The 26,020-nt window shown below is 42.7% G+C and overlaps 1 protein-coding gene across 1 annotated transcript in view; it reads right to left on the reverse strand.

Annotated features, from left to right (window-relative positions):
• The window catches only part of HSF2BP (heat shock transcription factor 2 binding protein), a 97,920-nt gene that overhangs the window by 37,657 nt on the left and 34,243 nt on the right, over positions 1-26,020 (reverse strand). Inside the window, exons 7-8 of the mRNA XM_087861836.1 lie at positions 20,953-21,070; positions 3,762-3,865 (exon numbers count right to left, since the gene is read on the reverse strand). Of these exons, the coding sequence (XP_087717962.1) occupies positions 3,762-3,865; positions 20,953-21,070 (222 nt within the window). The remainder of the gene's footprint in view (positions 1-3,761; positions 3,866-20,952; positions 21,071-26,020) is intronic.

Here is a 26,020-nt window from a genome sequence, read left to right on the forward strand (position 1 = left end):
TTCAACTGAGTCCAAATCTATACCTGTACTTTCCACCCCACTGCTCCCTTTTTTATCCTTTTCTAAATTACAGCCCAAATCTTCTCATTTTCTGGTCCCTATCCCCCCTCCCCTCTCTTTTTTTTTTTTTTTTTTACTTTTTATTATGCTATATTAGTCACCACACAGCGCATCCTTAGTTTTCGATGTAGTGTTCCATGCTTCACTGTTTGCGTACAACACCCAGTGCTCCATGCAATACGTGCCCTTCTTACTACCCATCACGGGCTAGCCCATCCCCCACCCTCTCCCCTCTGAAGCCCTCAGTTTGTGTCCCAAAGTCCACAGTCTCTCATGGTTCATTCCCCCTTCTGATTACCCCCTTCATTCTATTAAAGGAAAACATATTTAAAATATTTGTGATCTTGAGTTAGGCAAAGAGTTCTACCCCAAAAGCACAATTCATAAAAGAAAAAAACTTCATCAAAATTAAGACCCTTGAGGCGCCTGGGTGGCTCCATCAGTTAGTGTCCAGCTCAATTTCAGCTCAGGTCATGATCTCAGGGTCATAAGATGGAGTCCCACGTCCACGTCAGGCTCCGTACTCAGTGGGGAGTCTGTTTGGGATTCTCGCTCCCTCTGCCCCTCCCCCTGCCCTCGCTCTCACTCTAAAATAATAAATAAACAAATCTTCATTTAAAAAAATTAAGACCTTCCAACCTTCTTTGAAGATGCTCTTAAGAAAATGAAAAGACAAGCCACACCAGGACAAAATAGTTGCATGTGTAACCAATATTTGGATTTGTATCCAGAATACAAAAAGAACTCTCCATACTCAATTAAAACAATCCTTTTTTTTTAAATGAGCAAAAGATATGAAAAGATACCTTATCAGAGAAGATACACGGACAGGAAACGAGCACATGAAAAGATGCTCAGCATCACTGGTCACGACAAAAATGCAAATTAAGACCACAGCACGGTAGCACTGTGCCTGTTGGAGTATCTAAAGTTAAAGAGAGAGACCACACAAGCACCAACGGGGATGGGCAGCAGCTGAACACTGACGTGCCGCTCAGGGGCATGCAAAATGGCGGCATACACCTACCACACACCCAAACACTCCACCCCTAGGTATTTACCCAAGAGAGATGAGAGCATTTGTCCATGCAAAGACAGACTAGAATGTTCATAGCAGCTTCACGTATAATAGCCAAAACCTGGAGACAACCCAAATGTCTATCAACACCTAAATAAAGCAATTGCGGTACACCTGCAGCACAGAACACTATTTAGCAATAAAAAGCAGTCAACTATTAGTACACAATAATAACATGGATGGATCTCAAAATAATTACGTTGAATGAGAGAAGCTAGGTAAACAGAGTATAAGATGTATGATGTCAGGTATATAAACTCGTGGAAAATGAAAACAATTTATAGTGCAGAAAGAGGGCGAATGCATGTCTGGGAAGAAGGGAGCTGAGGGGCGGGAGGGAGAGACCACCAAGGAGCACAAGTACCTCCTGGACGTGATGGCTACCCTCACTATCTTTATTGCAGTGATGATTTTATAGGTGTATATTTGCATGAAAACTTATTAATCGTTAACCTTAAGTGTGTGCAGTTTCTTGCATATCAGTTACAACTGAAAAAAACTGTCACAGAAAATAAGCTCAAACAGAGATCAACCTAAATTATGAAAAAATAAGGAAAGTCCATTTTTTGCACACCTAAGTGAAACATGCACCTACCAAATACATACCGTTAAAAGTTATGATGAACAAATTGGGACAAAATTTTAGGTTAAATTCATGGCCAGACATTGACTATAACATATTTCTCAGTATGTCTCCTAAGGTAAGGGAAACAAAAGCAAAAATGCATTAGTGGGACTTCATCAAGATAAAAAGCTTCTCAGGGTGTCTAGGTGGCTCAGTCGATTAAGCATCTGATTCTTGATCTCTGCTCAGTCTTGATCTCAGGGTTGTGAGTTCAAGCTGCACGTTGGGACATGCTGAGCGGGGAGCGTATGTAAAAGAAAGAGAGAGAAAGAGGGAGAGAGAGAGAGAAATCTTCTGCACAGCAAAGGAAACCAATCAACAAAACTAAAAGGCAACCTACAGAATGGTAGAAGATATTTGTAAATGACATATCTGATGAAAAGTCAGTATCCAAAATATATAAAGAACAGATATAACTCAACACCCAAATCACAAATAACGCAGTTGAAAATGGGCAGAAGACATGAACAGACATCTCTCCAAAGAAGACATCCAGATGCCAACAGACACGTGAAACGATGGTCAACACCACTCGGCATCAGAGAAACGCAGATCCAACTACAACGAGATACCCCCTCACACCCGTCAGATGTTTAAAATCAACAACACAAGAAACAGGTGTTGGCCAGGACGTGGAGAAGAAGGAGCCCTCGTGCACTACTGCTGGAAATGGAAACTGGCGCAGCCCCTCTAGAAAACAGTATGGACGTACCTCCAAAAGTTAAAAATAGAACTATTCTACGATCCAGCAGTTGCACTACCGGGTATTTACCCAAAGGATATGAAATCGCTAATTTGAAAAGATATGTGCACTCCTATATTTATAGCGGCATTATCTACAATAGCCAAATAATGGAAACAGCCCAAGCGTCCATCGACTGCTGAATGGATAAAGAAGATGTCATATATACACGATGGAATATTACTTGGCCATAAAAAATAATGAAATCTTACTATTTCCAACAACATGGATGGAGCTAGACAGCATCATGCTGAGTGAAATAAGTCAGTTAGAGGAAGACAAGTATCACATGATTTCACTCATATGTGGAATTTAAGAAATAAAACAAACAAGCAAATGGTGGGGGGAGACGAACCAAGAAACAGACTCAACTATTAGAGAACACACTGATGGTCACCAGAGGGGAGGGGGCCAGGGGATGGGGAAACAGGTGATGGGGAGCAAGAGTACACATCTTCGTGAGCACTGAGTAACACAGAGAAGTGTTAAATCACTACATTGTACACCTGCAACTAATACAACCCTGTATGTTAACTACACTGGAATGAAATTTTTTAAAATAAAATATAAATAAATTAGTGGTCAGAGAGAAAAAAAAATAGTAGAGAGAGCTTTTATTTCAGAGAAAACAAAAACTCCACATACACCTAACGCATATGTAACATCAGAGCTGTAACCTCAGGTTTCTTTTCCCCACATTCCTTCATCTGACATTCAAGCCCTAGATAACACACAGCACTGTTTTGTCCATAGAGAAAGAGACAGGTGAATTCCCTTTCCCAGCTGTTTTATAAGATAATTTTTCTTTGGGGGTGCCTGAGTGGCTCAGTTAGTGAAGTGTCCGTCTTCGGCTCAGGTCATGATCCCAGGGTCCTGGGATCGAGCCCCAAATTGGGCTCCCTGCTCAGCAGGGAGTCTGCTTCTCCCTCTCCCTCTGCCTCTCCACCTGCTTGTACTCTCTCTCTCTCAAATAAATAAAAATCCTTAAAAAAATAAAAATTAAAAAAATGTTTAAAGATAATTTTTCTTTGTGTCACAGAATCCTAACTATACCGAAAGCAATACTTCAGAAGCAGAGCTAGAAATAACCTGGCACACCACTGAGTTCTCTATAGTTTGAAATCTTTTTTTTAAAGGATGCTAACACCTTAGGACAATCAATCCCAACATTTCTAATACTTTACACCTTCCCCCAGCCACAGAGGAAGAGGTGCACATGCCATACAAGAAGATTTACACAGAAACCCTCTCCTCACCACTCAAAAGCCACCACAGCAGCGGGATGAACCCTGGGCTCTCGCTGATGTACTTCAAGCCTTTCAGGTTGATGCTCACGTTGTACAGGGACATCAGCAGTAACCTGAAACGGAGAGAAGACAGGTTCAGAGGATGCCCCACGTGAGGTCTCACCCTGAATACTCCTGCTGGTGAACAGCGCTTTCCTACACGGCAGATGTCCCATTCTGCAGGCGGGGTGATGGGCACCACAGGCAGGACATACGTGAAATAATAACGCTCCCTGGGACGCTACAGGAGAACGGGAAGCTCCGGCCACAGGGCCACAGAAAACCATCTTGTCGAAGTGCACAGAATCATGGGACACACTACAGAGAGGGTCCCACCGAAAACCTCAAGACCGGATTTACCAAGACCACTCCTGCATTTACACACAGGCAACCCTCCATTCATAAGTATACTGTGCTCTAACAGTTCAGTTCAGCTGCTTACAATTTAATCCTATCTTTTCATTCAGTGAACATTATCCATGATGTCTGGGTAGCTGGCGCAGGCCATACAAGTCTGTTTAATCCACAGCATCATGGACGAAGAGCACCACAACCCCAACCATCTCTAACAAGCAACAAGACAGTATCCAGAGTTAAACAGGATCTTACAAGCTATCTTGAGAACTGACCACAACTGGTAAGTTAGAGTGGGACGAAAACTGGAAAACTACGGGACAAGGTTTCTAACACTACTGCAGAATACGACCCCAAAACTTCACAGTGCAAAGAAATTAAAAAAAAAAAAAAAAGAGGGGCGCCTGGGTGGTGCAGTCGTTGGGCGTCTGCCTTCGGCTCAGGGTGTGATCCTGGCGTTATGGGATGGAGCCCCACATCAGGTTCCTCCGCTATGAGCCTGCTTCTTCCGCTCCCACTCCCCCTGCCTGTGTTCCCTCTCTCACTGGCGGTGTCTGTCAAATAAATAAATAAAATCTTTAAAAAAAAAAAAAAAGGCTACACAAAGATTTTGCAAACACCTGAAAAAATAGATGAGCTTTCAAGAGTGAAGGGAAAACATCCCTGACCAGGAACTTGGTGAGAGTACAAATTCAGGGAGGCATGTGTTAAAGAGGATAGATTCCAGAAGCATACAGCTCCAGTGCAACAGACTGGCTTTGTGCAGAGGGACAGAAGGAAAAGCCTCAGACCAACACAAGACAGAGACTCAGGTCACGGACCCCCACACAAAGCCAAGGAAGAGCAAGCTTTTAAGCTTGGCATGAATCCATACTTTCTGGACGTCCTGAAAACCCACAAGCCATGTAATTTTAATACAAAGGAGAGCTGGGAGCAGCACCTGGGTAGCTCAGTCAGCTAAGGTCTGAATCTTGGTTTCGGCTCAGGTCATGATCTCAGGGTCATGAAATCAAGCCCCGAGTTGGGCTCACAAGCCAGGCATGGAGCCTGCTTGGGATTCTCCCTCTCCCTCTGTCCCTCCCAACCTCTCTAAAAAAAAAAAAAAAAAAAAAAAAAAAACGGAGAGCTGGGCTAGGAGCTCCTCCAGCTGCCTGGCCAAAGTAAACATCCTCTTGAAGAAAAGGACCCTCAACCTGATCTTCAAAGCATTCCCAAAAATACAGTACTAACAAATGTGAGTTCATAACAAAACACAAAATCATGAAAAACAAGACCCGTAAGCAACAGCACAAAGAACCAAGGAGAACCAAGATTTCAAAAAAGGATTGTCAGATACTAGAAGTATCAATCGAAGAACAGAAAATGGGTATGTTTGGTAGGTATAGATAACATAAAAAGAAATTCAAAACACCATCAAGGAGCTACTGAGTATTACAAATACCCAGCCAATTCAAAGGAGAACCTAGAAGAGTTTACAAAAAACGAAACTCTAACAATCATACAGTGAAAGCTCAGGGAAACTGACCCAGGAGCAGGAGGTAAGGACAGGTACTGACCAGAGCGGGAGCAGAGCACAGCTGTGGGAAGGAGGGAGCCCAGGCAGGCGGGGCTGCAGCTGGTGCCACAAGGCAGCCACGAAGCGGCCCCATGGAGAGTGGGAGCTGGGAAACCACGCACTGGGCACAGATTTTGCTGATCACCTCAGGGGAGCCCGGGTTTGAGTCCAGTAAAGCTCGCTACCTGCTAGGACAAACATTCTCTTCAGGAAAAGATAACAGAATCCAGGGTCCAAGGAGGACCCGCAACATCCAGTGTGTGACCGAACATTTAACCAGCAGGGCCCACTGCGGAGCAGAGAGTACAGCACTTGCTTTGGGGGCAAATGCAAGGGGTGCCAAAATGTTCAGTAACCAGGATCTTTTAAATGTATTGTAAAGCAATTTTTTTTAAAGATTTTATTTATTTATTTATTTGACAGAGATAGAGAGAGAGAGAACACAGCAAGGGGAGTGTGAGAGGGAGAAGCAGGCTTCCCGCCGAGCAGGGAGCCCGATGCGGGGCTCAATCCCAGGACCCTGGGATCATGATCTAAGCCGAAGGCAGACGTTTAACGGCTGAGCCACCCAGGCGCCCCTGTAAAGCAAATTATTAAGAACTATTGAAAAAATTCCATAATAAGCAATCCATCAAAATTTTAAATAAAGATGGGCTGAGTAACAGTGTCATGCCAAGACACATTGGAGCCTGAGGCAAAAGAAAATCAATAATAGCGATTCAGTCCATTAACAAGGGCCTGATTAAATAAACGGCGGTATGTGCATACATGCATGCCACACGAAGTGTTTACTACAGTCTTCTGTTGAAATAGCTGGTTTCTAAGCTCCACGGCTTATTCAGGACAGGGGACACGGTAAGCACTCAGTTTAAATATGGAAAGTGAACCAATCCCCAGTGATTGAGAGCCTCCGCCGGGCAAACATGCAGAGAGTTTTTCTCTCCCCATATTACGATGGGCATTTTCAGAGTCAAGGCAATGCTACCAGGTTCAAGAAGACAACAGCAGACTAGCACCCACAAGAGCAGTGATGCCCACGTCTCAGACTACGATCCTCAGGCTCTCACACGCCACAAAATGAGCCAAACTTGCCAATCCTTTCAAGTTTTCCTGACAGTTTTCACACATATCCAAAATCTATTCACTAGTAGTCTCTTTCATGAGTTACTAAGAGCAGTTCAAATTCATATTCATGAGGAAAATTCAGCACTTTAACTACAACTTTCTGAGGCCTCCAATCCAGGATTCTAAGAGAAAAGTTCTTACTTCCAATCACCAACACAGGGAGTTGGAAGTCCTTAAAATGAAATGTGCTGTCCACACAGCTTCCATGCTACAAGAGCAGGGCTGAGTCACAGCTGCAGAGATCGGATGGCCCCCAGAGCCTAGCAGAGTTTCTATCTGACCCTTTACGGAAAAAGTTTGTAACCCCTGCCTTAGAAAATGAAAATAAAGTTAGCTAATGTTCTTTACAACTTAAAAGGTGAATTTCACATCTGAGCGATAACTGGAATACGGGGCAAATTCCAGAAAATACCTCCAGCTGAAATTCTTCACTGACCACCACTTACCTTTAAAGTGGCAAAAATGACTCACACAATTGATAAGTGTCTTTAAAGTTCATATTTGGTCAAAGTCAGGCGTCATGCCGAAGCCAGGATGGAACAAAGGTCATTGCAATGAGCACAGAAGCGCTCGAGACCTCATACCGTTGCCGGGCTACGTTTCACAGAAGACCAGAGACTACTGCAAGGTCGCAGAGGACTTAACAAACAGCAAACCCAGAACACATTCTATTTCTTATGCAAGTGCTCTCTGTTCCAAGATTTCTATCCTAACCACAAATATTTTGTAAATAATGTATCAAGTTTCGAATTGCAAAGTCAAGAGAAACTGCACATTCAATCAACTCTTCTGGCACAGAGGTGTTACAAGTAAATGTCATTTCCCAAATTACCGTAGTACTAGGAGCCAGACTTTTCCTTCCAGTGACAAAAAAGGTAGGCAAATTCTGCTTCCTACCACGAACCTAAGCAGAAGATTTGTTTTAAACGGATTTACAGGCTCCAGAAGGCAACTTGCCAGGCTCTGCAGCCTTGAGAATTGCAGATACCTCTGACATTGACAACAAAAGGACAGAAAACAAGGCTAACATAAAGATACCAGCACATCTGAAATCCTACAAAACAACACAAGAAACTCTCTTTCAAGGAAAAGGACACTGTCTTCACCTAGCCATAGCAGGCCTGGGGCAAAGTGGGTTGGCCTGGTAAGAAGTCAGAAAGCTGTCCTGACGGTCTGACAGACAAGGCTGAGTAATGAGAAGTAAAGGTGATGCAACTCAACTATCATATTCATCTTGAAAGAAATCACAACTGGAAGCAACAAAGAACACACGCACCCGGTACTTCAAAACAAACCAGCAATGAAAATAAACAAAAAGGCATGACTGTGATGTCTACCCTCCAGAAACAAAAGCCACCAACCGGTCATCTAGACTAAAATCTAAAGTAGCCAGATTGCCACCATCAAGTAATGCTAAGGAACAATGAGCAATACCATTCTTACAAAAGACGGCGTAGGTTATTCAAGAGAGAAGCACAGAGTAGACTTTGCTCTATTGCAGACCAAATGATGGACAGAAACTGGCATGATGACCAGACATTCAGACCAAATGATGGACAGAAACTGGCAGTTAGAGGCCTACCAATTTTTTTTAAAGATTTATTTTATTTGAGAGAGAGAGAGAGAGAGTGCACATGCACAGGGGAGAGGGGCAGAGGGAGAGGGGAAGAGAATCCCAAGCAGACTCCCCGCTGAGCATGGAGGCCAACGTGGGGCTCCATCTCAAGACCCTGAGATCATGACCTGAACTGAAATCAGGAGTCAGATGCTTAACTGACTGACCCACCCAGATGCCCCTTTTTTTTAATTTCATTGAGTATTAAGTATGGGCCAATTGTAGGAACAAGTGCTGTCCTATTAAATTTTTTGAAGTTTTTTAAAAATTTTCAGTTGGCTGGGGCGCCTGGGTAGCGCAGTCGTTAAGCGTCTGCCTTCGGCTCAGGGCGTGATCCCGGCGTTCCGGGATCGAGTCCCACATCAGGCTCCTCCGCTGGGAGCCTGCTTCTTCCTCTCCCACTCCTCTGCTGTGTTCCCTCTCTCGCTGGCTGTCTCTCTGTCACATAAATAAATAAAATCTTTTTTTAAAAAAATTCCAGTTGGTTAACATGCAGTGTAATAAGTTTCAGATGAACAATATAGTGATTCAACACTTCTACACGTCACCTGGTGCTCATCAGGACAAGTGCCCTCCTGACTCCCCATCCCCTATTTCCCCCATCCCCCGGTCCATGTCCCCTCCAGTGACCATCAATGTGTTCTCTGTAGTTAAGAATGTGTTATATGCAAATAATGAATCATGGAATCATTACATTACAAAAACTAAGGGTATACTGTATGGTGACTAACATAACATAATAAAAAATTATTATTAAAAAAAAGAATCTGTTTCTTGGTTTGCCTCTCTTTTTTTTGTCCCTTTGCTCATTTGTTTTGTTTCTTATATTCCACATGAGTGGGATCATATGGTATTTGTCTTTCTCTGACCAACCTATTTCACTGAACATAATTCTCTGTAGTTCCACCCATGACATTGCAAATGCAAGATTTCATTCTTTTAATGGTTGAGTAACATTCCTTTGTGTATACACCAGCTCTTCTTTATCCATTCATCAGTGAATGCATACTTGGGCTGTTTCCATAACTTGGCTATTATAGATAATGCTGCTATAAACATCAGGGTATATATATCCCTTTGAATTAGTGTTTTTGTATTCTTCGAGTAAATACCTAGTAATACAATCGCTGGATCGTAGGTTAGTTCTATTTTCAACTTTTTGAGGAACCTCCATACTGTTCTCCAGAGTGGCTGTACCAGTTTGCAGTCCCACCAACAGTATACGAGGGCTGAGGAACCTGGGTGGCTCAACTGGTTAAGCATCTGCCTTTGGCTCAGGTCATGATCCCGGGGTGCTAGGACTGAGACCATGTCGAGCTCCCTGCACAGTGGGGAGCCTGTTTGTCCCTCTCCCTCTGCCTCTCCCCCTGCTTTTTCTCTCATTTTCACTCTCAAATAAATAAAATCTTTAAAAAACAAAACAGTGCACGAGGGTTCCCCTTTCTCCACACCCTCGACAACACCTGTTGTTTCTTGTGTTGTTGATTTTAGCCATTCTCAAAGGTAGGAGGTGATATCACGTTTTGCACTTTCCTGATGATAAGTGATGTTGAGCATCTTTTCACATTTTTGTTGGCATTCTGTAAGTCTTCTTTGGAGAAATGTCTGTTCATGTCTTCTGCCCATTTTTTAAATTAGATTATTTGTTTTTTGGGTGTTGAGTTGTATCTGTTCTTTATATATTCTGGATACTAACCCTTTGTCAGATACGTCACTTGCAAATACCTTCTCCCATTCTGTAGGTTGCCTTTTACTTTTGTTGTTTCCTTTGCTGTGCAGAAGCTTTTTATTTTGATGAAGTCCCAATAATTTATTTTTGCTTTTGTTTCCTTTGCCTCAGGAGACATATCTAGAAAGAAGTGGCTACAGCCAATGTCAAAGAGGTTACTGCCTGTGTTCTCTACTAGGATTTTTATGGCTTGGGGTCTCACATTTAGGTTTTTCATCCATTCTGAATTTCTTTCTGTGTGTGGTGTAAGAAAGTGGTCCAGTTTCATTCTTTTGCATATTGTTGTCCAGTCTTCCCATTTGTTAAAGAGACTCTTTTTTTCCATTGGATATTCTTTCCTGCTGTCGAAGATTAACTGACCATATAGTTATGGATTCACTTCTGGGTTCTTTATCTTGCTCCACTGATCTATGTGTCTGTTTTTGTGCCAGTACCATACTGTCTTGATCATTATAGCTTTGTGATGTAACTTTGAAATCTGGAATTGTGATGGCTTGGCCTGGCTTTGCTTTTTCAAAGTGGCTCTGGCTGTTTGGGGTCTTTTGTGGTTCCAAACAAATTTTAGTACTGTCCGGTTGTTGTTGTATTTTTTTAGGAAATACAGTAATTACAGAATCTGCTTGTTTTAGATCTGTGGCTATGCTCATCAAGTTAGAACTTAAAATTCAGTGTACATAATGCTAACCAAATATCTATAGGTTGATTTAACTAACTAACTAACTAACTACTTTTATCTACTAACTAACTAACTACTAACTAACTAACTACTTTTATCTACTAACTAACATCGAAGGCCCACAAAGAGATATAAAGGGCAAAATAATACCCACATCCCTGGTTAAGAAAGAAAATCTTATCACCATAGTCAAATTCCCTGTGAACAATGACTGAACACAGACATAGACACTTCGGGAGATGGGAGCCAACACCTCCGTCTGTCACAAGACACAGCCACGCACTTCTAGATGCTTTCACAGCACGTGTGCAGAGCCCGACAACTCCATCAGCCATGTCTGTATCAGTGGCGGCATACCGTACGTAATCTTCCACACACGGTGAGATATTTGTCTACGCTGACTTGTACAGTAATAACGCGTTGTCACTGACACATCCCAGCATTAACTGATCACAATCTATTTACGTCTTCTGCAGCTGAGAGAGGCTCAGGTAATTTCCTAGCGTATGCTATTACAGACGCAGATGCTACAGCGTTTCTGCACGAGCGTCCTAGTGTTCGTAGCTAAAACGTTTTCTGGAGTACATATGCAAAAGGGGATTACCTGTCCCAGGCATGAGCATATTAACCTCAACAGATGCTTCTCACCTGCCTTCATCTCCCTCCCACCAGCAGAGTGGACAGGTGTAAGCTTTCTCTGGTCTCACATCTCACCAAAGCTCAAAACTGTCAGATGCTGATTTTTTTCCCAATTCTAATTTGCATTACAATTGAACTCAAGAACCTTTTCCATACTTAAGCTTGCCAGTGTTTCCTTTGTGAACTGCCTTATTATCTCTTTTGCCTATGTGTTTCAGATTATTTGCTTTTCTTAATGAAAATGCCAAATACACATATTTTTTTTTAATGTACATAGAATGATCAAACTAGGTAGCTTGAAATCCTAAAAATACCCTTCAGAAGAATCAAGGTTATATTCAAACCACCACCTACCAATTTATAACTTAGTATTAGACCAATTCACTGGATGTTAAACATTTTGTGGTTGAAAGCTCTACCGCGTGAAAAAGAATAATATATAGTAGTTCCCAGACCCCAAATGTTAGGCAGAAACATTTTAGAAGCTTGGTTGATCTTTGTTAATATCTGGAAATGCTGCCAACTCTAAGGAATTTGAACATAATCTAAGATTTGTCCTCAAAAAGTACTTCTTTCTTCAAAATATTTAACTCTTAACCAACATCCTAGAAATATAACTGTCCTTAATAATAACTTTCCTACTACCTAGAATTAATAAAGCTTTGATTGGAAATGACTCAGAAAACCCAATCATGTTTGGAGATATGTTTTCAATTGGTATTAAGCTGTTCCTTATGTGAAGGTTTCAGGCCACCCAAATGCATGGCAACACTTTCTGTGACTTTTAACAACAAACGAGAAATAACCATAACCCAGAAAGCGAACGTCTGTATCTCATTTGCTCATTTAGCATCATTTACTGAGCACCTTCTGTGTATCAGGCCTTAGGAAAACAGAGCTGAAGCACAGTCTGTGCTGCCATCCAGAAGTTTACAGTGAGTGGAAGAGAGAAAGGAAAGCACTCATTGAATGCATTGTGGGGTGCACTTTTAGAGTCCCCTCTCCAAGCTTAGTGTCCTCAGGGTAGTTCTAAGGCACTGCCACAAAGACATTTTGTGGAAATGCTTCTAGAATCATCTATATAAAATACAGTCTGAGGGGCGCCTGGGTGCCTCAGTCGTTAAGCGTCTGCCTTCGGCTCAGGGCGTGATCCTGGTGTTCCGGGATCGAGCCCCACATCAGGCTCCTCCGCTAGGAGCCTGCTTCTTCCTCTCCCACTCCCCTGCTTGAGTTCCCTCTCTCGCTGGCTGGCTCTCTGTCAAATAAATAAATAAAATCTTTTAAAATAAATAAATAAATAAATAATAAAAAAATAAGATACAGTCTGAGTTCTGACTATCCCAGACAAGTTCTCTCTTCTTTGGAAACTGGGATTCTGTGGGAAAAATCAGCCTGCTGGTCCTTATGATGGTGAATCATCATTCAAGGAGGCTCAGCTCTGCAAATATAGTTACAACCACTCAGAGCTACATCTGTTCGAAGATGTAATAATGCTAGTTTGGTTATAAAGTATGAACTGGTTTTCCTGCAGAGCCTGGGAAATTTTATGTGCAGGACTTCTCACTTACTAAACCCTGCTGATGACAACTGGGAAGTTGTCAAGTGGAGGCATAAACCAACAAACAACTTCTTCAAGTAGCAGAGCCAAGTACATCCAAACTCCAGCGCATTTCTATAATCTTCCACCCCTATGTGCCTGCAGAGCTGCTGTCTTCTCCAGCGTTCCCTGACCATACCCACCATATACTCCTTGGGTCCTGAACAATGAGATGTGCCGTGTCAATAATGTGTGGTTCGTTCAGAGTAAACACATTCCCTTCACCAAATGTGAATCTCAACCCCACATGTGGGGTCAGTGTTATGCTGAGAACCAGTGGTTTTCAATCAGGAATGTGGATAACCCCCCCACCAAGCAACCTCCAATAGCGCACCCTGCCTGAGGTCCCCTCTCCAGCTGGGAAGCCACCTCAAACCCTGGGCCTCCAGCAAACCCATTCGATGACATCTCCAACAGGACTGACCCTAAGCTGCAGCTAGAACAAGATGCTAAAGGGCCTCTCATGGTCTGTCTGATAGGGTTGGTAAAAACATAATGAAGGATAGGCAATAAGAAACAATTAATGAGAAAATTAAATACAAAAGAAATAATGGGTACTTAGAAAGGCTGGTAGTTAACCTGAAATCCAGATCTCTCACATGAAATGAAAATTTTCTTTGTCCAGCTCTTGAGTGTCAAGGACAAGGGCAACACCAGTGTCATGTTACAGCAGTGGGGAATGATAAGACATAACCAGAAGAGGCTCAGGGTCCACCACACCAGGTTCAGTGCCAGCATGACGCACAGTGGCCCTCTGCAACCCCAAGACCAGGATGCAACCCCAGATGCTGCATGCATGCCTGGGTGACCTGTGGCTAGAGGTGGGGGGTGAGAACAGATGCCAGTCGGGACAGCGGAGCTCCTGACACAGCACGCCCTGACTGCTGGGTGAGAACTAGAAGTGCGTGGAGAGGTGAACAGGGGCTTGCCACCAGCTGGTGGCACTGAATTCCCCACCCTTGGCGGACGGAGCCTGGTCTAGGGCTGGCCCGGGCTGCACGCAGGCACCAGAGAGGCTGTTGTGAATGTGAGAACTGCCCATAGAGGGCGCAGCCCTGGCTTGGAAGCCTGGAGGCCAAGGCTCACGAGGTACACCACCGCCGCAGAGAGCAGTCCACCCATCCAGCACAAAGCACCTCGAAAGGCCCAGCATCAGCTGGTGCATCTGGCCACCAGATATCGGAAGTTCTAGATTTGGAGAGTCTGAAAACAAGCAGATAAACCAGGGCAAGTGGGAAATTATACAGCCCAAAAGGACAGGATGCTGAAAGAACTCACTGAGGCCGAGTCACAAGAATGTCCCACTTGTCACCCTGTGGGTGTGCGCCACCAAAGAGATGGCCCTGGGTCCCACAGTAGAATCAAGTCTATTACAAGGCCACTGGCACACAGGGACTTCAAGAGGAAGCAAAAGGAACAGGGCACCATGAGCCACCCTTCATTCAGGGGAATGTGTCATGTCGTGTCATGTTATGTCACGGTAAACCCACGGCCCCACCCAAACTCGAGCAGAACTGGCAGATGGGCCCTGATGAAGGTTGTCACGGCACAATTAGGAGGAAAAGGGCTGAGGAGGAGCCAGTAGAGGGGGAGTTTGAAAATGCTGAAGCAAGAAATGACAACTAACTGAGCAAAACCTCAGAGGGTAGCTAATCAAAACCCAAGATGGCAGGACCACTCACCCAAGAACCCCAGAAGGCCACAGATTCCTCTGATACGTGAGAAAAGAAAGTGAGGGTGGGTGGGTATCAATGTAGCAGCTGCAATGAGTAAGCTCACACCCACACCCCCAACTCTCCCTGGACCGCAGGAAGGAAAGCCTCTGCTGGGAGCCCATCTACAGAGAATTGAGGAACAGTTATGTGGCCAAGGTCACAGAGTCTGAAGTCTGATCTAGCCACTGTGAAGACCAAAGTGGAGACTAATGAGGACACAGAGAGGGCTCCTACAGGAGCTTCGGACCAGGAGAGGGTGAAATGGCATGGCTGCACTGGGAACCTTCTTGTCTGGCATCACTGGGCAGCCCTGGCTTCAGGAAAGAAGAAGGCCAATGGCTGGTCCAAGGCTGGAGCATCGGGAAACGGTAGCAAAGGACCTGAGGCTGCCAACAGGCAAAAGAAACCCTGGTATGCTCCGTAACAGGATCCTGGTGAGCTAGACAGAAGGGGAAGCTGGGGAGGGTGGCGGGGTGATCGGGGGAAGAGGAGTAGCGAGGAACAGGAGCTCTCAGCAGGTTTAAGGGAGTGATTAGCAGAGGAGAAGGAACAGAGAGAATATGAACCGAAGTACTGCAGTGGGGTCTGCCATTTCAGAGGCCGAACAAAAGCCAGGGTGTGGCCACAAGACTGGATTATTCACAGTACAGAACACCAACTATCTCTGGAGCTGAGAAAGGCAAGCAACCCTGATACCAGAGTACTGAAAGAATCATCCACGAACATGATCAAGTCATTCAAGCCAGCAGGGAATGGTGACAGAGGAAGCCACACATGACCCCAGTGCTCGGTGAGTGGACAAGGGGAAGCAAGGGTGGACAGGGAGATCACTGGTTGCTTGAATTCTGAAGAAGGAAAAGGTTTTATATGAAGTGGAAGAGAAATGGCTTCTTTTTATGGACTTTAAAAATGAAAGCCAGGGGGTGCCTGGGTGGCTCAGTTGGTGAAGCGTCTGCCTTTGGCTCAGGTCATGATCTCAGGGTCCTGGGATGGAGTCTACATTGGGCTCCTTGCTCAGTGGGGAGTCTACCCCTCCCTCTGCCCCTCCCCCCCAACTCATGCATGCTCTCTCGCTCGCTCTCTCTCTCTAATAAATAAAATCTTAAAAAAACAAAACCCAAAAACTAGGACTTGCAGTCTCCAGTTCTGCACATTCAGGAGCTGGAGACCACAACTCCATCCTAACAATAAGTAAGATGCTCAACACACTGAAAAGTCAATAACTCCTCTTAGATCCCAAGGACAGGGGAGGACACAGGGCAAACTGCTGTGCCCTCCTTACTACCAGGTATAGTTGATTTTTGCACTTAACGCTCCTTGGTGTTCTCTGAGCCTCCTGGGTCTGTGGTTTGGTGTCTGACAATAGTTAAGGGGGTTCTCAGTCATTATTGCTTCAAGTTTGTCTTCTGCTGCTTTCTCTCTCACTTCTCCTCTGCTGTTCCCACTTCACAGAGGTTATACCTTCCGTGTCGTCCCATGGTCCTTGGGCGTTCTGTTCTGGGTTTTCGTCTTTGTTCCCTTTGCATTGCAGTTTTGCAGGGTTTTGTTCATGGTGCACTGGGTGTTATACGCAACTAATGAATCATGGAACTTTACATCAAAAACCAGGGATGTACTGTATGGTGACTAACATAATATAATAAAAAAATATTATTATAATAAAAAAATCAACTATACCTGGGCACATCATTTCCAAACTGCAGAAAATCAGAGATAAAGAAAAAAATCCTCAACGAAGCCAAAGGAAAAAAAACCTTACCTACACAGAACCACAGGCAAGAATTACACCAGCTTCTCCTCAGAAGCCACGCGAGCAAGGAGAGAGGAGAGCAAAATATTTCAAGTGTGGAGAGGGGGAAAAAAAAACAACTTAGAATTCTGCATCCAGTGAAATTATCCTTTAAAAATTAAAGGAGAAGTGGGGCGCCTGGGTGGCGCAGTCGTTAAGCATCTGCCTTTGGCTCAGGGCGTGATCCCAGCATTCTGGGATCAAGCCCCACATCAGGCTCTTCTGCTGGGAGCCTGCTTCTTCCTCTCCCACTCCCCCTGCCTGTGTTCCCTCTCTCGCTGGCTGTCTCTGTCAAATAAATAAATAAAATCTTTAAAAAATACAATACAATAAAATAAAATAAAAAATAAAAATAAAATAAAAATTAAAGGAGAAGGGCGCCTGGGTGGCTCAGTCAGTTGAGTGTCTGCCTTCAGCTCAGGTCATGATCGCTGGGTCCTGCTTCAGGCTTCCTGCTCAGTGGGGAGCCTGATTCTCCCTCTCCCTGAAGCTGCCCCTGCTTGTTCTCCTTCTCTCTCTGACAAATAAACAAAATCTTTAAAAAAAAAAAAAATGAAGGAGAAATGAAAACTTTCTTAGACAAACAAAAATTGGAATTTGTTACCAGTAGACCTGCCTTGCAAGAAATATTAAAAGCTCTTTAGAGAAAACGAACATAAGTCAGAACTCAAATCTACTTAAAAAAAAGAAAGAGGCCTGAAGAGGGAATAAGTGAAAGAAAAGTAAAAACGTGCTTTTCTTATTCTTTCTTGATCTATCAGTGGTTCATTCAAAATAACAGCCACGACGGCAGTCAATGATCACAACTTGCAGGTAATGAAACACGTGGCAGCAGGGACACGAGGCACGGGAGGTCGGACTCAGGGTGACCACGTGACCAGAAGGCACTCCTACCACTTGGGAGCTGACACGGTGTTATTTGAAAGTGGAAGTGGATTAGATGTAAATGGACTGCAAGCTGTAGGGCAACAACAAAAACCAGTGAAAAGTAGTTTAGCTGTTATGCTACGAAAGGAGAGAAAACAGAACGATATAAAATGCTCGATTAAAACCATGCAAAGCAGAAGAAGAGGGGAAGACAAGAACAGGACCAAGACCAAGGGAACAAATAGAGAAGAGTCACAAGTGTGGTCGACATCAGCCCAATGACACCAGTCATCACTGTGACCATCAATGGTCCAAATGCACCTATGGAAAGACTGACCATCAGAGTGGATCAGAGACGCAGCTCGACTGCATATGGTCTACGAGAAACCCACTTTAAATATAAAGACAAATATAGGTTAAAAGGGGGGCACCTGGGTGGCTGAGTCAGTTTAGCGTCCGACTCTTGGTTTCGACTCAGGTCATGATCTCAGGGCTGTGAGACTGAGCCCCACACCGGGCATGGAGCCTGCTTAAGATTCTCTCCCTCCCTCTGCCCCTACCCCTCTCCCGCCCCTAAAAAAATACAGATTAAAAGTAAATGGATGGAGGAAAATATACCATGCTAACGATAACTGAAAGAAAGTAGGAGCAGCTACGTTAATTTCAGACACAGCAGCTTTAGAACAAAGGAAGTTACCAGGGAAAAGAACGGTATTACATAATAACAAGAGGGTCAATCCTCCAAGAAGACATAACAATCCTTAACATACATGCACCTAACAACAAGAGTGTCAGACTATGTGAGGCAAAGGGTGATAGAATTACAAGCAGAGACAGGTGAATCCACTATTACAGCTGAAGATTTTAACATCCCTCAGACCACAGTAGAATACAACTAGAAACCAGTAACAGAAAGGTAACTGGAAAATCCCTAAATACTTGGAGATGAAACAACACACTCCTAAATAACACATGGATCAAAGAAGTCTCAAGAGAAATTTAAAAATATTTTTAACTAAATGAAAATGAAAATACAACTTATCAAAATTTGTGGGATGCAGCAAAAGCAGTGCTCAGAGGGAAATTTATAGTAGGATACATGTTAGAAAAGAAAAAAGATCTAAAATCAATCATCTAGGTTTCCACCCCAGGAAACCACAAAAAAGAACAAATTAAGTCCACAATAAGCAGCAGAAATAAATAAGAATTAAAGCAGAAATCAATGAAATTGAATATAGAAACCAGTAGAGAAAAATCAAGAAAACCAAAAGCTGTTTCTTTGAAAAGAACTTGACAGAGGATACATATTAATAACAGCAGAAATGAAAAAAGGGACGTCACTACAGATCCCATGAAAACTGAAAGAACAATAACCAAATGCTAGGAACAACTCAATGTTCACAAATTGGATAACCTGGGTGAAATGGACCTGTTCCGTGAAAGACACACACTGCCAGACTCACACAATAAGAAACAGATGATCTGTAGAGGCCTTTATCTCTTAAAGAAATTGAGTCAATAATTAATAACTTTCCAAAACAGAAAACATCAGGTCCAGATGGGTTCACTGATGAATTTTACCAAATATTTAAGGAAGAAATCATACCAATGCTCTACAATATCTTTCAGAGGACAGAAGCAGAGAATATTTTCTAACTCATTCTATGAGAACAGCATTACCCAAATACCAAAACCAGATAAAGACAAGAAAACTATAGACCAACACCCTTCATGAACACAGATGCAAGAATCTTCAACAAAATATTAGTGAATTGAATCCAAAAAAGTATAAACAGATACACCACGACCAAGTGGCATTTATCCTAGGTATGCAATGCTGGTTCAATATTCAAATATCAATTAATGTAATCCATCACATCAACAGACTAAAAAGAAAAATCACAAAATCATATCAATAGATACAGAAAAAGCATTTGACAAAATCCAACATCCATTCATGACAAAAACTCTCAGTCAACTAGGAACAGTTTACTGGACAAACTTGATAAACTAGTTTCTGCTCAGATCATGATTTCAGGTCATGATTTCAGATTTTGAAACCGAGCCCTGCACTGGCTTCCATGCTAGGCATGGAGCCTGCCATGGAGAGGACAAGACGGAAGAGGACATGACAGGACAGGACAGGAAAGGACGAAAGATAGACAGATTGGGGTGCCTGGGTGGCTCAGGTGGCTAAGCCTCCAACTCTTGGTTTCAGCTCAGGTCATGATCTCAGGGTCATGAGATTGAGCCCTGCATGGTGCTCCAAGCCCAGCTGGGAGTCTGCTTCTTTCCCTCTCCCTCCCCCTGTACTGCTCCCCCTGCTTGCATACATACATGTGCATGCTCTCTCTCTCTCAAATAAGTAAATCTTTTTTTAAAAAAGGTATATTGGGAAGAAAGAAATAAAACTGTCTTTGTCCACGGACAACAAAATCATCTATGTAGAAAATCTAAAAGAATCAAACAAAAAAACCTCCTAGAACTAAGAAGATTATAGCAAGGTTTCAGGATACCAGGTAACCATACAAAAGTCACTGCTTCCCTATATACCACCAATGTACAAGTAGAATTTGAAATTAAAAATGCAATACCATTCATATTAGCACCCCCTAAAAATTAAATACTCAGGTATATATCTAACAAGATATGTATAAGATCTATATGAGGAAAACTACAAAACTCTGATGAACCAAAGAACTAAATAAATGGAAAACAGAAAGAAAGACATACAAGAAAGGAGAGAAAGGAAAGAAAGGGAAGGGAAGGGAAATAGATAAATAGACTGGGGCCCCTGCGTGGCACCTTTGGTTAAGCATCCAACTCTTGGTTTCAGCTCAGGTAATGATCTCAGGGTCATGAGATCCAGCCCCACATAAGGCTCTGAGCTCAATGAAGAGTCTGCTGGAGTTTCTCTCTCCCTCTGCCTCTGTCTCTCTCTCTCTCTCTCTCAAATAAATAAATAAATCTTAAAGAAAAGAAAAGAAAAGAAAGATTGATTGATTCCACTTTCATGGAGAGGAAAATTCAATATTGTCAAGATGTCAGCTCTTCCCCACTTGACCTGTAGATGCAGTGCAATCCCAGTCAAAATCCCAGCAAGTCATTTTGTGCATATTAGCAAACTGATTCTGAGGTTATAGAGAGAGGCAAAAGGCCCAGAACAGCCAACACAGGACTGAAGAAGAACAAAGTTATAAGACCGACATCACCTGACTCAAGACTCACCATGAAGCTACAGTGATCAACACAGTGTGGCACTGTCACATAGCGTTTGGGACACTGATCGCTCTAGGTGAGAGCATTCTTTTTGTTTCTTATGATGTTTCTAAAACGGGACTGAATAAACAGTGCATCCCTTAATTCTCCAGGCAATGTGTTTCTTCTATTTTTTTAGAACTATTGCCTAATTAACTGTGTTTACTTGAAAAAGAAGCCCAATCAGCAAACTCTAACTAATAAGTACATAACCATGAGCTTTTTAATATCATCCACCGTACACTTTGAGTTTGGTACACTGTCCTGGCTTCAAGTCTCCCAGAAGCTGCAGTATGGTGTCCAACAGCACCCGACTCGAGTTAACCAAGAACTCTCGACCACATGCTATGGCAGCAACATCTGCAACAGGAAGATAAAACAAAGTGTCAAAATCACTGTTACTTCAGAGTCTGGAAAAGCCTGCCCAACACAGAGTATTTTTTGCTATTTTTCTCCTAACAGACCTAATGAAAACACAGAATAGCCCACGAGGTACTACCAGTGTCATCCACAGAGCTGACAGCCCAGAAAGAATAACTACCAAGACACTGAGTCATGTCCTCTGTGATTAGCAGATGCCTCGGTAGTGCACCAGAGCACGGAATCTAAATATGTCTGCAACCTGACCACGGCGTGTTCCAGAATCCTGGATCAAACAGCTATGGCTGTCAGGGTTCAAACAGAAGGTGGATGCGTATTACTTTATCTGGCACCGAAGACACTAAAATCCACTTTCAATCCTGGGAGTGAAATCCTAATGACTTTGAACCACAATAGCAAACTGAAATCATGAGATCAAAAAAGAATATGAACACTAATCCTGAAAAAGCTCTTTTTCTAAATTTTACATCCTATTGTGGGTCAGCAAGTATCATGTTTCTTCATGCCTCAGGCCCTGCAAAACCAGCACGGAGATCAAACCAGGTAATTCCACTGGCTCCCACTGGAATTCTAAGGCTGCAGTTACTACTGGCTCTATCAACACTACCAAACACCCGTCCAGTTACATCAGTGCTCCCAGTGTATTTATGTACGTGTTGGTGAGACTTTTCTTTAGCTAGGTCTAACAATAAAGCATTATTCACAGTAACTAAAACTCCTAACTCAAAGGAGCAGGCCAAACTGGAAGAGAAACAGGGCAGCAGCAGCCCTGGCCTCCTCCTGACTTCGATGGGAATGCTTCCAGTAATTCACAGGTAAACGTGGCGTCTCACGTGTGATCCTCAGAGATATCCTTTACTAGCTTAAGGAACTTTTCTTCTATTTTCAGTTTGCTCTTAATTATCAAGAATGGAGGATGGATTTTATCACTTATTCATTCTGCCTTTGATTAACTATAATCTGACAGCAGAATATAAAACTTTATCTATGCTCCCAGATGAACTTTATAGAACCAATCCTGGACTTTCCTATTTATTTCTGTGTGTCTGGACTGAGGAGAAACAAGAGAGGGATATTAAGGTCTCTTAAACCTAACAGACTTTTTTTTCCCCACTTCTGCTTACCTTTCCAGCAAATTTTGCCTCATAAATTGGTGCAGTGTTATCTGCTATATAATTTCAAAATAGCTACAACTTTACTGAAGACAGGACCCTTCACGGACATGAACTTGCCTTCTTTGTTCAATGAATGTGAACCTGACAATTTTACTTTCTAGTGTATGACACACTCTAATTTTAGTAAAGAAACGTTTACAGGGAAACTGAACCTTCAAGCCTTTGGCATCATAAACTCCTAGAAAGTCATTTTAACGTAGTTTTTCAGGGGAAAGCCTTCATGTAACTATAAGACCATCTCCTGGAAACCCCAAAGAAAAACCTACATCTAGCTATGTCCTTCAGTAGCCTGTTTCCAGAGATGACCTGTCCACAAAGCATGCCTCCACCATGCAAACCCTGAATTGTCCCTGCCCTATGAGTCAAGTGTAACTAGCAGAACGCTGCAGAACTAACACCGCGTTGACTTTCAAGGCTTCTACCTTGGTCTCTCGCCACTTTCTCTAGAAGCCCAGAGTCACTAAGAAAGAAATCTAAGTATTCTGAGGCTGCCGCGATGCAGAGACCATAGAAAGAGGGCACAAGGAGAAGCAGAGACGACATGCAGAGACAGCCCCACCGCGAACCCCCCGCTGTTCTTTGAGCCACCCCAGCTGAGGCCCATACACTGCAGAGCAGCAGTGAATCACCCATGCCAAGCCCTGAGCAAACTGCAGGCTCATAAGCAATGGAAATGACTGTCCTCGTTTAAAGACCTGAAGTTTCAGGTGATTTGTTACAAGCAGTAGAGAACAGGACATCACTACAGTATCACTGAAGAACGTGTTACAGAACAAAACACACACTGTATCTCAGCTGCCAACAGCGCCCAACAAAACACAACAAATCTACTGGTAAACAGAGTCCCGTACCATGTGTCCAGTACTGGAATAGCAAATGCCAACCCTGTACTTCACTGAATATCAGTAACTAAAGAGCAAACTACAAAGTAAAATAAATACGCATAAATTCCCACACATCGCCCCAGTATTCATCAGTCTGTCTGGGATGCTTATGAATAAGGCAACTCCAAGAGTATAAAGGAATGCTAGTGTAATTTTGTTAAATGTACTTATGTTTTCTAGGTTTGTTTTTCTTTAAAATTATTTACAGATATTTCTGTAAGTTACCATAGTAATTAACATAACTTAAGAAATGAATCTGGTGTCAGTTATACATGCCGATAAAAATACAAAGAGCTAAGGGACGCCTGGCTGGCTCAGTCAGAGGAAGGTACGAATCTTGATCTCGGGGTCATGAGTTCAAGCCCCAGGTTGGGTATAGAGATTACTTTTAAAAAAATCTTGGGGCACCTAGGTGGCTCAGTTGGTTAATCATCTGCCTTCAGCTCAGGTCATCAGCCCGGGGTCCTGGGATCAAGCCCCGGGTTGGGCTCCCTGTTCAGGGGGGAGCCTGCTTCTCCCTCTCCCTCTACCCCTCCACCCTGCTTGTGCTCTCTCTCTCTCATGCTCTTTCTCTCTAATAAATAAATAAAATCTTTTTTTAAAAAGTCTTAAAATACACATATACAAAAAGTTGAAATGTGTTATGTGTGTTATTTTTGCTTTAGGTTGTAATAATTTTGTCTTATTTTCATCAATAGAAATAATAATGGGGTACTAGTATGACAGACATATAGATCAATGGTAGAATTAAGAATCCAGAAATAAGCCCTCATTTTATTCTCAACTGATTTTCAAGAAGGGTGTCAAAATAATTGAATGGAGAAAGGACAAATGAATAATCTTTTTAATAAATGGTGCTGGGAGAACTGGATATTCACATGCAAACAAATAAAATCAAACCCCTGACATCATATATAAAAATTAACTCAAAATGGGCCAAAGGTTTAAATGTCCAGCTAAAACTATAAAAGTCTTAGAAGAAAACATAGGGATAAATCTTCATGACTGTGGATTAGACAATGGTTTCTCAGATGTGACACCAAAAACACAAGCAATTAAAAATAAAATATACTAGATATCGTCAAAATTTAAAACTTCTAAACTTCAAAGGATGCTATCAAGAAAGTTATAAGGCAACTGACAGAATGAGAGAAAAAATTTGTAAATCATGTATCTGATAAGGGACTGGTATCTGGAATATACACAGAACTCTCAGAAATCAATAATAAAAAGATAAGTAACTCAGTTTCAAAATCGGCAAAAGTGCTGAATAAACATTTCCCCAAAGAAGACATACAAATGGCCAATAAGTACATGAAAAGATGCCCAACATTATCGGCCAGCAGGGAAATGCACGTCAAGACCACAGTCAGATCCCACTTCATGCCCACTAGCATGGCCCCAGTCAGAGAGTTGATTCAAAAATACTGATGCACATCTGCAGCAACTGAAGCCCTCAGGCATTGCTGGTGGGACTGGAAAATGGTGCAGCCACTATGCACAATGGTCTCGCAGCCCCTCAAGTGGTTAAAACCATTTGATCATGTGGCCCAGCAATTCCACCCCTACTATCCATCCAAGGAAAGGAAAACACATGTACACACCAAAACTTGTACACACATGTTCACAGCATCATTATTCATAATAACAAAAAAGTTGAAACAACCCACACATCCATCGTTGATAAATGAATAAGTATGGTATGCCGTACACTGGAATTTCACCCTGCCATACAAAGGAACCCCGTGGACAGACCTGGAGAGCACCACACGAAGTGAAAGAGGCCAGGCACAAAGGACCACATACGCTATGACTCCACCATATGAAATGTCGAGAACAGGCAAACCCAAAGACAGAAAGCAGATCAGTGGTTGCCTAGAGCTTGGGGAATGGCAGTGTTGGGGAGTGATGGCTAAAGTTAGCGGGGTTTCTTCCTTTCTTCTCAGGGTGATAAAAATGATTCAAAATGGACTGTGTAAACGGAGGCACAACCATATGAATATACTAAAACCATCGAAGCGTATACTTTAAATTGGCAAATTGTAGAGTATATTTTTATATCTCAGTAAAGCTGTTTAAAAATAAACTAAAAATAACAGTAACAATAGAGATACAATTTTCTGTTTGATACATTACTTAGTCTCTGCTGCTCTTCTTGGACCTGTTTTCTATAAACCTCTTATATGCAGCATTAACACTATACCATAAGGAAGTTTCCTCTAATATTAATATTGTGACCTTTGTTTTACTGTTTGGTTTTTGTTTCTTTGTATTTGCTGTGGCAGTTTCCTATCAAGTCAATTATTCAGCTGTCAGGGGTGAGGGGGAGAGCCAAGGGCCACGGGCAATCTTAATGTGAAAACTCTGCCTCCGTACGCTATTTATGGAAACCCCCCTCAGAGCTGAGAGGATGCCCAGTCCCACTGGGAAGTGGCCCCCAGAATTCAGTTTTGCTCGTAGTTGGGTGATCCGGATTCTGACTACAGAAGGATGACTTGTAGAAGTCCCAGAGAATTCTCCCATACACAAATTATGGCTGATCAGAATGTTAATTTGCCCAAACTATGTATGATTCAAGAAATAACCAAGAATGAACTATGGTCCCAAAATCTCTATGGGGAAAATATTCTATGGACAGAGTCCAATAACTAGAGCAAAAGGCAAAAGAATTCTGCTAAATCTTTACCTAAACTTTCTCAATGCCGTCTTGAGCTGAAGCCTCGGAAGGCCAATTGTGACCAGCATCATAGAAAAAGGACAAGTAATTCCTTGTACCTGTCCCTACAATCACCTAGTGTCACCTGTTTTTAAAAAACCTAATGGTCAAGGATATGGATTCATCCAAGATCTATGAACAAGTAACAAAATGA

The sequence above is a fragment of the Ursus americanus genome, chromosome 4, assembly GCF_024610735.1.
Source record: "Ursus americanus isolate L20-20 chromosome 4, mUrsAme1.1.p, whole genome shotgun sequence".
In the NCBI taxonomy this organism is placed as follows: domain Eukaryota; kingdom Metazoa; phylum Chordata; class Mammalia; order Carnivora; family Ursidae; genus Ursus; species Ursus americanus.